This window comes from Abramis brama (genome assembly GCF_963993115.1).
Source record: "Abramis brama genome assembly, chromosome: 4".
Taxonomy (NCBI): domain Eukaryota; kingdom Metazoa; phylum Chordata; class Actinopteri; order Cypriniformes; family Leuciscidae; genus Abramis; species Abramis brama.
Window position 1 is genome coordinate 57,030,988 of NC_139966.1, and position 12,135 is coordinate 57,043,122.

The 12,135-nt window shown below is 38.6% G+C and overlaps 1 protein-coding gene across 1 annotated transcript; it reads left to right on the forward strand.

Moving 5' to 3' along the window:
* Positions 1 to 1,802: 1,802 nt before the first annotated feature.
* Positions 1,803 to 3,875, forward strand: LOC311082279 (E3 SUMO-protein ligase ZBED1-like; the record flags this gene model as incomplete). Its single annotated transcript, XM_084113007.1, has 3 exons — positions 1,803 to 3,085; positions 3,311 to 3,465; positions 3,571 to 3,875. 3 exons carry the CDS (start codon positions 1,803 to 1,805, stop codon positions 3,873 to 3,875), a joined length of 1,743 nt encoding a protein of 580 aa, XP_083969133.1.
* Positions 3,876 to 12,135: the final 8,260 nt, after the last annotated feature.

A 12,135-nucleotide genomic window follows, 5' to 3' on the forward strand; every position in this document is an offset into this window, starting at 1 on the left:
GTAGCCCATTTATTGTTCTTTCTGCTACAGAAAAGTTAACTTGTCAGTTATTTATAAGGAAAATTGGGTATCCCCCAGTCTTAACGGAGGGTAAATAAAAAAAATACCATTAATTACCGTTGCAATATTTCCTGATGAGAAACTTTGTGCGCATTGAACATTAATAGTAATGGCACTAACATTTGTAGTATTTATTTTTCTAGTTTTTATGAGCAAGAGCATTAGTGATTCACTAAATTTCAGTATTATACTGAACTACAGATTAGCACTGGCAAATACAGAACACACATATTTCTAGCTCACTGACTGAGCAGACTGTTCATATTTGTAAATTAAATACTTTGATTCTTTCTTTTCCAACACAAGAGGTACACGAAACCATGGCTCTCAAAAGGTAGAGGATTTGTATTGTGATGGCAGGCAATTCATTTTCTTTTCAGGTCAAATCCTTGATTACTTCAACAAGATCTTTTGTAGTCTTAATAGTGGTCTTGTGTTTTAAATGTCCTCAGTACACCACTTTCAATGTAGTTACCACTAGAGAGAAATAATGCTCACCTACGCATTGATGTCTGCTTAAAGCTTACCAGATTAAACTCTGAAAGATCGTTTCATGTATCTGCTAAATTGTTTTAACGTAAGATGAAACAAGTTATTAAGGTCATTCTTTTTGCATTAAAAACACTGTCAGTAAGCAATTTTATGCCTTTTTTCTCTGAACAGAGATAACGAGCTTGGTATGGCCCTCTTTTCTTTGAGCACTTGAAAGTGTGCTTGTAGTAAAGAGACAGACTTTGTGTTTTTAGAGGCAGTAGGGGTGCTTCTGATGAAGAGATGAGACTTTAGGAGTGGAGGTCAGCTTGTCCTTTCCTTCTGACAACCATTACCGTTGTGTCTAGTATGTGAACTCTTTGTAAATGAGCCGTTGTAGCACCAGAGAGTGGTAAAATAAATACTATGTATGGAAACATACTATATGCCACTTCACATCTCAGTTGTATATAACCCATTATTGGTATACCCTTTTAAAACATCCTTTCCACTAGTCATAGCCAGACTATATACTGTGAACATAAAGTCCACATGGCAGAGATCTGCCCATTTAAGACTGGAATACACTACACAACTTTTAAAATCTGAACTGATTTTAAAATTATAAGCATCATTCACTTACACTAGGCATCACAAAAGACTTTGTAAATAATTACAGAGAACAACTGGGCATCAAACACTAAACGACTGAGGATCATACACTACCAGACTTTCAAATCATCCTGAACATAAAAATGTGCTTCATTGATATGAGACGCATGACAGATGAATCAAACATGGATGTGCAGGAGATGATATAGTGACATCTGTGTGTGAAAGAAAGAGTCATAAAAGAAAAAATGAGTCAAGTGCATTTGGAGGCTGTATTAGGTGAGTACAGATTACAACGGGAGGTGAGTGGTGCCGAAAGTTTTATCTGTGCCGATTACTTACATTTTTTAGGCTAATTTCTTATGCATGTTCTGCTGATTTACTTTTACTGTATATTGTTATTGTATTTGTATTGTATTTTATTGCAACACCGGTATAGAGGACAGCTTTGGTTTCAGTAACGACTTGTCGTAGTAGGGCTGTGTTGAAAAAATCGATTCACCAATTCTGAATCGATTTTCATATTAATTTCTAAAGATCGATCCGTAACTCAGAGGATCGATTTAATAATAGGCCTACATTTTCCCCGTGAACTTTAACTTGCCGCGTCATTGAATTCACGCATGCGCGCGAGGTGGAAGGACATTAAAACAACGAACATGGCGGTCAGTAACGTTAAGCAAGTGGTTGCTTTGAAAACTCCAGAAACGCTCAAAGCTGCGATCTGGCACCATTTCGGGTTCAGAAGCAATGCAGAGAACGAGCTTGACAAAAGCAAAGCAATTTGCAAAGCCTGCCAATTGGAGGTGAAGTATTGTGGAAATACTACTAATCTCAGGAACCACATGATGCGACATCATCAAGACATCATATCCAAGCCCGCCACCGGACCGCAACAGATGACACTGAAACAAACTCTACAACTGCCAACTAATTCTGCACGCTCTGTCAAAATAACTGAGGCGATTGCGGGCTTCATTTGCAAAGATATGCGCCCGTATTCTGTTGTTGAGAACGTGGGATTCAGGCGGCTAATGAAGGTAATGGAACCAAATTATGTCATTGTGTCTCGCAAACGTCTGTCTGAAGAAGTGATCCCCAACATGTACCAGACAGTAAAAGATGGTGTAATGTGTAAGCTTAAGACCGCAGAGAGGGTGGGCATTACGAGTGACACCTGGACATCCGTAGCTACGGAATCTTACATGAGTGTGACAGCACACTACATAGACGAGCTCTGGAACCTCGTGTCTTACATGCTGCAGACAACCGAAGTTCAAACGAACCATCGCTCTGTCAGTCTAGCTGAAATGTTAACCAGAGCTATGGAGGAGTGGGGGCTGATGAGTAAAGACCCAGCCATAGTCACTGACAACGCGGCGAAAATGGTCCGTGCGGTTGAGATTACGGGGCTAACCCACGTCGGCTGCTTCGCGCACATAATCAACCTGGCCTCGCAAGCCGGTCTCAAACTGCCGAATGTTGCACGCTTTCTTGGGAGAGTAAGGCACATCGCAAAGTTCTTTCATCGCAGTACAACTGCCACCCGTATCCTCAAAGAAAAGCAGAAGCTACTGCAGCTGAATGCACACAAGCATAAAATTGATGTGGTGACTCGTTGGAACAGTGCACTAGAAATGCTTGAGCGCTTTTTAGAGCAGCAACCCGCGATCTCTGCCGCTCTGCTCTCACCTGATGTGCGGAGAAATGAAAAGGATCTTTGCAGCCTGAAGGAAGAGGACATAACAGATGCAGAAGATGTGGTCAGAGCTCTAAAGCCAATGAAGACAGCCACTCAAGTGATGTCAGAAGAAAAGTGCCCAACTCTCTCAGTGATAGCACCTCTGCATGCTCTGCTGCTGAAAGAGATGACCAGTCTCCCAGAAGACTCCAGAGTTGTTAAGGACACGAAGGATGAGATCAAGAAAAACTTAAGCACAAGGTAGGCCTGAGTGAGTGAGTGAGTGAGTGAGTGAGTGAGTGAGTGAGTGAGAGAGTGAGAGAGTGAGAGAGTGAGAGAGTGAGAGAGTGAGAGAGTGAGAGAGAGATATGAGACTATTTTACTATATATATATATATATATATATATAAGGAAACTTCATTAAAGACATTATTGTCCTCCTCAGGGCGGATAAATTGATCAAAATGTGTGAAATTTAAATTCCAGGTATGTAAACCAGAAGGACATGCTGTACGTAGCTTCAGCTATTGATCCACGTTTCAAAGCTCTGCCATTCCTGAATGAGGAGGAGCGAGACAGGACCTTCTCCAGACTCCAGACTGAAGCAGTGTGTGGGATGGAGGAAGATGCATATAATGCAAGTAATCATTTTAAAAAGAAACTCAGTGGAAAAAGTCCACTCTCTCTTTCACTCACACACACCTCCATAAAATACAAATTCTCTCTCTCTCTTCTTACACCGCAAGATGATGCTGTTGATGGAGTGGAGGAAGAGGTGGAACCCCAACCTCCGGCACCCAAGCAATTCAAGCAATCCAGTGCTTTGGAGTCTCTCCTTGGGGAAGCCTACAGACCACAACAGGAAGTAGGACCACAGAAAACTAAAGCGGCAGAGGCAGAAGACGAGATCAAAAGGTACAGGGCAAGGAGACCTGCGGGACTGCAGGACAATCCTCTCATCTGGTGGCGGGAGAATGAAAAGGAGTATCCTCTTTTGGCTCGCATGGCAAAGCGATATCTCTGTGTCCCAGGAACCAGCGTCACATCTTAGAGGGGTTTTTCAACTGCAGGTGATATCATTACTGCCAAAAGAAGTTGCCTTACACCTGGCAATGAGCTACTGTTCCTGCAGAAGAATCTTTCCATTCCTGAGTGATGGCAGTTCACACTCTGGGTTAAGACAAGTTTAATTTCCAGTTTATTTTTATTTGCACTTTAATAGGCAAGGCCTTTTCCAGTGTTTATTTATTTTTATCTACTATTTTAGTTTAAAATGACCAGTTTACACAAATACACTTTAAAGGCAATTTAATGTCTTATACCTGGAGTACTTGAAGGTTTTACACAAAACTGTGACACACTTGTGTTTTCTAAAGGTTTTGTGAGTTCAAATTTTATTTACATTCTGTGTAATGTTGTCTGTTTACTCTGAAGTCAGTAACCAACAATCTGTTTACATTTGCACTGGCTTAGAACAAATGTGTTCTAAATGTTGATCATTAAAATAAAAAATAAAGGTGCATTTGCATCTGAACTGTAGGAGCTTTTTGGAAAATTCTTAATGTCATTTTTAATAATACATCAGGTTCGCGTCTAAATAATCGGTCTACTGCTGCTGATATACCTCTGCGTCCTCTGTCGTCTACACCAGTGCAAGTTTGTGAAAGCAGTTGCATCAACACTCTGGAAGGGGGATTGTTCTTTACAACCATCAATACATTAATTTGCAGTTGACTATAATAATAGTATCAATATGTTGCATAACTACAGTCCTGTAATTCAGGTAACAGCTGGAAAAAAGATCGGATCAGATCGGATCGAATCGAATAATGATAATCGATTCAAGATCTTGAGAATCGGAATCGAATCGATTCTTGAAATTTGAATCGAAACCCAGCCCTATGTCGTAGACTACAATATTTGTTCTAAAATCGGCTCAAAATATCAAACGTGTTGATCTTTGACTGGATGGCGAGTCTGTCCATCTTGCATGCAATTTTCTGTGAAACCTGCCAACTGCCCAAAATCTGCAGACTGACGCAGACTTTTGGCAACTAATTTTGACTAAAATCTGCAAATCGGGGCAAAACCCTGAGCAAAAGTTGTGTGGTGTATTCCTGCCCTTAGTTATATAAGTCAATGAGACTCTAATTGCTGATTTCAAACAGCTCTTGCCAGTTTTGTCTGCAGTATGTTTGAGATGCTCAGTAAACAGACTAATAGGCCAACCACTAGTGTGCTGTCTGAGGGTCTCTTCCCTTATGATCAGAAAATATTAAAAAGAAGTGAGTTAATACATGCCGAATTAAAAATACACCTGTGCCAATGTGGCATTCTCTCTCTTTTATGGCCATTCTCTGGGGGAAGAAAGCATGCTGCTTTAAGTGTGAGAAAAATTAGAAAATAATATTTTATTGCCCAGAAAGTGTTATTACTTATAAAAATGGTGGAGATTGTCTCTATTATGAGCCTAATAGAGTGCTGACTCCTTAAACTGCTATTCAGACGGAGCCCGAGCTTGGGAGTAATTTAATGACAGCCGAGCTGCCAAAATAACAAATGATAGTGCCACAGTGAAACACTAAAGAACCTGGATTCAAACCCTTCAAGCACAAAAACTTGTCTCTGGATTCTTCTGGATTCTGTCATCTTCATTCGACATCTTCCGCAATATGGAAATTGCCAGCAATGAAATGTTCAGAGTGCTTTAAAAGCTGTTGATTCATATGTTCTTTGCTGTTGAGGTTGCCTAAATGATTATAAGTTACCTCTTGAGTTGGCTGTTTTGTTCATCGTTGGCATTTCCAGTTTTACTGCTGATGTAAATTGTCTGTTTTTCTTGGAAGCACCTGAGGGAACGCTGTGCAGGTGGGTCTTTATCTGTGCTGTGTTTCGTATTGTGCAGTAATCAGGCTTGGCCAATGCTAATGATGACTGAAAAAAAAAAAACGTAATAATGCCTGAATAAGCTACACAATAGCCCTTCGCTGCTTCTGAAAGTGTATTGTATACTGCAAATTAAAATTACTGGAAAAAACAACCCTATAAAAGCTCATTAGGACTTGCTAATGAATATTGCGCCAGTGGCGTACTGGGAAGATGAGGCTTATACAAAGAAATCAGACCAGTGTAGGTGCATGTGAATGTTTAGCTTTTTGTGAATTACACAATGAACTTTTGTGCATCTCGTTAAGAACTTTATTTTTAATGGAAGTAAACGTATGTCAGCTGTGCGTATAGTGCTTTATCAGTCAATGACGAATTTAAAATCAGTGACGACAATTATTGCCTAATGAGACTTTAATGAGTCAGGGTTATCTGACTTCTGTATGACAGCAAAAACATTATGATGCATAATGTGATGAATTCTCCAAACAATATTTTAATGCGACCCCAGTCAGGGACATAAACATAAGAAAATTTGTGTGGAGGATTTTTCGGCCCTTACAATTTATTGATAAATCAGGTTATTTCCCAGTAGTGAGGTATTGATTGATTGATTAAAGTTTATTTTGAGCAAACAAAAAGAAAAGAATACATATATAAACACATATTAACACACAAAAAATAATAAAAAAAAAGAAATAAAAAAAAACATAGTACAGTTTATCTCCCATATATATATATATATATATATATACACATATACATACATCTTATATACACATATATATATACATACATACATACATACATACATACATACATACACATACACACATATACACATATACATACATCTACATACACACACATACATTACAAATAATAACTATACACATATATATACATATACACTGTGTATCTGTACACACACACACGCATTACAATTTTGATACACATATCCACATACATTATTTACACTAATAATAGTTGCTCGAAAGGGAGTGGAAAGAAGTATAACTTATTTACTCCCACCCCCAAATCCTTCCCATATGTTACCCCATATAGCCACTGCCATTAACAGTTAAATTAACAATAATTTATTTGTTTTGATAGTATTTATTTGATATTATAGTTCTTTACAGTTGCATTATGCTGTCTCAATAATCACAATAATGCTATATGATAATCCTCACTATAGTAAACATTCAAATATGTCCCTATATTTATAATAATCACATCATATATAAAATGTAACCATATTCTAGCATATTGTTTAATCACAGTTTTACAATAACAACAGTAATATCAATAATAAATAATAATCATTATCATTATTTACTCGGCTATTTATACATATCCCGCTCTATTGTAATTGTCACCATTTACAATATCAAGATAAATAATAAGAACCATTTATAATCATCAATACTTCTGTTATTTACAATAACCAGCACCCCCTAATCACAACACAAGATCACCCAAATCCTTCACTCAGCCTTATATTTTGTCAACACCATTTCTTTGAATTTGAATTTGAATCGGTGAATATTTGGGCATTGCTTGAGCTGTATCCCCAAACCATTCCAAAGTCTGACACCACACACAGACACACACAAGCTTTTTCTGGTGGTTCTCACCGCCTGGACTTTAAAGTTACCACATCCCCTCAGGTTATAGGTTATAGGTAAAAACATATCCCAATCATACGTGTATCTGACTTTGAGTATTCCATTTATTATGTCTGTTGTTATGTTAAATAAAGCATTCAAAACCGAAGAGTTAGTATTTCAACATGTCCGCGGGAAACTTACAGACTATTATCCCTCATGCCATTACAAATGCATAATTTTGACTGTTCTTCTGCATGAATAAGAAAACATATTTATAATTTCTTGGGTCAAGAAAGTCAGCTTTACGATATATTTCCTCCTCCCTATAGCTACCGCGAAAAGCTCGCCCTGTCTGGATGTGCTTAAAATGCACAGGACACTTTCCTGTAAGTATACAATAATAAATCAAATAAAATAATAAAAAATGCATAGATTTTACAATGCAAAAGAACATTATATTTGCACAATATTTTATACTTTTTATTCTGTGATGAAATACAAACCATACTTGACACCCCAGCCTTCCTGAGATTCACCCAAATACTTTAATGTTGCAGTTATTTTGTGGTTACAATAAACCAAGGTAGTGTATGCTGGTAATTGTTTTAAATAAAAACGTGTTGGCTAAATTGTAAGATAGCACTGCATGTCTTCTTGGTAGCAAAACATCATATATACAGTGTGTATATATATATATATATATACTGAAATTAAATCATACAGGTTTGATACAGAGGGTTAGTCAGTGATGACAAAATCTTTTTTTTTCCTTTTGGAAGCCTATTTCATCTTTATCATTGTGTAATCAAGGCTAATTTCTCTATCAGCAACAATTAGTATCAATTTGGCACATTGGTGTCTTTTGAGGAGTGTTTAAATTAACTTTAAATCAACATTAATCAACCATCTTAACACAAACAAAGAGTTGTCTATTTGAATAAACCTATAGAAAGTTATTTAAAACTGCTTACCAGTCAAAGGGTCATCTTCTCTGTTTTGACTGCATACAATAGCTAGCAGTCATTAAATACACAGACATATTTTTATTACTGAGTTTCAAACGGACGCTGTGAAATTACACAGCAAGACCCAGTATTCCACCTTTCTTGGAAGCCAGCTACTGTAATTAGAGCTGAGTAATTACTTGAGCTCAAACCTCCTTTTTTCCTTGCTGATTACATGACCTTCATGGTCACATTAAGTTAGCCCAAACAAACCCAGTCTCTGGCTCCCTGTGTAATAAGAACACATGAACTGTGGACTGCAAAGAGTTTTCAAAGTCAACCCACCACCTGAATTTCGATGCACCTTGGGCCCAGTATGAAGTCAAAATAACCACTAGACTAGCATGATAATTGCTACAGCTTATTAGCCTCTTGTGGCAACCAACAGGATTTCCAAACAAGGGGAAATCTATATAAGTCTTGTTTTGGGTCTTGATAATTATAGAATAATCAACATGAATTATGTACTCCTCAAGTCAAACAGGGACTTATTGTGTTAATAATTCATACATCACCTTTCCATTTTACACATTTTTAATACCGCAATAACCTGGTATAAGACAGCATGGATTATTCCAAATAAGTTTTCTCATAAAAAGAATAGTTGAGATTGCAAAGCTGAGTAATATTCTTGCTTTTAGATGAGTATTTCTGAAGTGAATGTGAGTTGTACGTGTTGCTGTGATTGTAGGGTGTTGTGGGTGGTTGCTAGGGCGTTGCTATACTGTTGTGAAGGTGTTTAGAATTGTGTGGTTGCAAGGGTTTTCCAGTTTCTAAGTGGTTGTTTACTGTCCCATGTCAAAAGAGTCTTTATGATATTCTGGCGCAGCTACCTCCTTCGGTTTACATTTAGGGATCGCCCCCCCCCCCCCCCCCTCCTCCTCCTGTTTTATTGTCTGGAAAAATCACAAGTCTGATCATTTTATAGCACACCTCAGCAAGCCACGCAATTTGAGGTGTAATTCTAAACAGTACAATGAGTTGCATTTATTATTTGTTGCTAGATTAAACACAGAAGGCAATTCTTATTTTTGATTTTGAAGAAACAGGTTTCAAAAGATATTATTAGGATTATGCACCACTAATAAGTGATGCTTGCACTGCTAAATGCAATATACTCTGTTCACCTATGTATACCTACAATAGTAAAACCCAGAATATCAATGAGGGCATGAAGTCTGACTACTTTAAATGCAATGAAACATTGTGTGTGTTCAGATATTTGTGATTTGCTGTAACATAAAACGTGTTCTGAGTGTGCTGTTTGATATCATAGAGATATCATATCAAGTTTTGAGGGGATCTTTTGTGTTGTGGTGGTGAAAACATAAACCAGTCAATAAATAAATCATTAGAATACATTGGAAATACCTTGAGTCATGAATTTCATGTGTACTGTTGGCCATCTCCCTTGCGAGGTGCATCAGTGATATCAGTCTTGTGAATTTCTCATTTTCGGTTATCATATTATTAAAGCTGACCTTGCGTTCCTGCCCCAGACCTCTCAGGAGAGGCAAGGGCGATTGTTTCACTATCATCAAAGGTCAGCGAGGTGACGTACAGTCATCTCAGGATTGTTCTCGCAAGTTTGCTATCGTGTCTTCTCATCACTCTGACAGGTGTCTTGCTTCAAACTCAATAAGAGACTGTGGCGTGTAAGGTCTGCCTGCAATCTCTTTTCATTTTCAGCTGACAGAAAGCAACTCAAACCTCCTACCAGTGAACAGCCTTAAACATGTAACCTGACAATGAACTCACAGATCCCATCAAATTCCAGTGTGGATGCAAAGCAATTGCTGATTCTTTGATAAAGCTGAAGGTTTTATTACATTTCCTGACCTGTGATAGTCTGAAATGTTCATTGCCAATTATTCTTAAATACATATCTTTTTTTTAAGCTGCTATCAGACTGGAAGGAGTGGTTTAATACCACTTTACATATGCAATAAATTGCCTTCACTCAGGTAGTTATTGTGTGTGAAACAACACAAGTCATGAAGGCTCACCCATTCTCTGATGGTGTTAAAGAGTTCTCCAGTGCAGAACGGATGTACAGGCAAGCTCATTCCTGGTGTTCATTTTGTCATATTATGTTTCCAACAAACAATCACTTCTCAGGCATAATTCAGCATAATTGCAGACACTTACAAAACATGCTAATGGAGAGGTCTCATCTTTTTGAGTGGGTAGACTCCTGAAACTTTACTACAAATTTTACTACAATTATTTAGCTGTTGGTTCTGAGATAAATGGCTTCGTATTGTAAAGGCTGACATGAACATGCTCACCATATATTGTGATTGGTGTCGGTGGCACCCTCTCACTTCAGATGCCGACCTATATTGTTTGCCCTAATATTGATATTTTTCTGCCAAATCCACTCAAAAGCATCTATTTTTGTAGAGCGCATGTACATTAGCTTTATTCTGTACCCTGCCCAGTCCTTCTGCCAGATGAGTGATCTGTGATTGGTAGATGAAGGATGGAAGGTTTAGTTGGATTGCAGATTAAAGGAGGTATGATTATATTGTCAGCCTCCATGATTTGAGGCTGAGACAGCAATTTTGGCATTTTCACCAGTCATTTAAACCAGTTAGTAGGGTTTTTTTATTATCTTGAAATCTAGGAGTGTAGTAGAGTTGTCAAAAAGTACTGACTTCGATACCAAGTCGGTACTGTAATTTAAAGTCCCACTCCGATCATATTTTGAGCTATTTTTAAACATTCTCAGTGGTCTTTAAATGATGATTATGCCGTTTTTAGCCAAAATCACAAAACCTGTGCCGTTTTCTGGGACTTTGCTTCAGCAGAGCGGCAGTAGCTCATTAGCAATTCGCCTCTGCGTTGTGGGGGGAGCCGTTGGCACGGAGACGACCCTCCCCCTCGCTCGTTCACGCCGCCGCCGACTTGAGCTTCCGAGAAAACGGAGGAGAAGCTGATCATCGCCGTTGCTGGGTTTCCTATCATTATCGGATTAATTGCAGTTTAACCATCAGAGTGAAAGTTTATCATTTGCATGTGTTTTTAAGTCCTGCCAGTTTAACAGGGTGCGCTTGACAGGGCATATAAGAACGCAGAGAGATAGCAGAGAGAGAGAGAGCCTCGGCCGCGCGCGCGCACTCACTATTAATAATAATAAATAATAATGTGACCAAAACGGTTATACAAATGCTGTCATTATAAAAGGTTTCTAGTGTCAATGTATTGCTTGTTTATTTTGTTTACTTTTCATGGTGTGACACTTCTCTTCTCCCATGGTCGAACATAGAATGCTGCTACGTCAGAGCGGCCAAAGCGTCAACAAGCTTCCTCGTACTTTTTGACAAGCGTCCTTGACAGGGCGGCCAGAGCTTCTTTGCCGCTCAAGTCGGCGGCGGTGTGAACGTACAGTTAGCATTGCAACCCGCTACCGCACATAGGTGTTGATCCGCCATCGTCTTCTCTACTCCTCAGAACCTGAGCCGCGGGGGCGGAGGGGAGTATGAGCTTGTGGCACCGCCCAGTGGAGTTACTACGTCACAACTCCAGTCTATTTTAGCTGGCATTTTAGCGTCTGCTACTGATTCACAGCCATTTGAATGCAGAAATACTCAGAAATACAACTTTGAACTTATTTTTCTCAAGATATGTCCTCTAACATCAGAAAAATGCCACAAGAACATGTTAACACCTAGAAAAACATGATTTTCATCGGAGTGGGTCTTTAAAAATGTGACGATACCAGCATTAACCTCTAGCATTTTGAGCGCTGTTGAACGGATTCTTAAACACCTCTGATTGGCCATTGTGTTGAACATATATGTCTGTGATT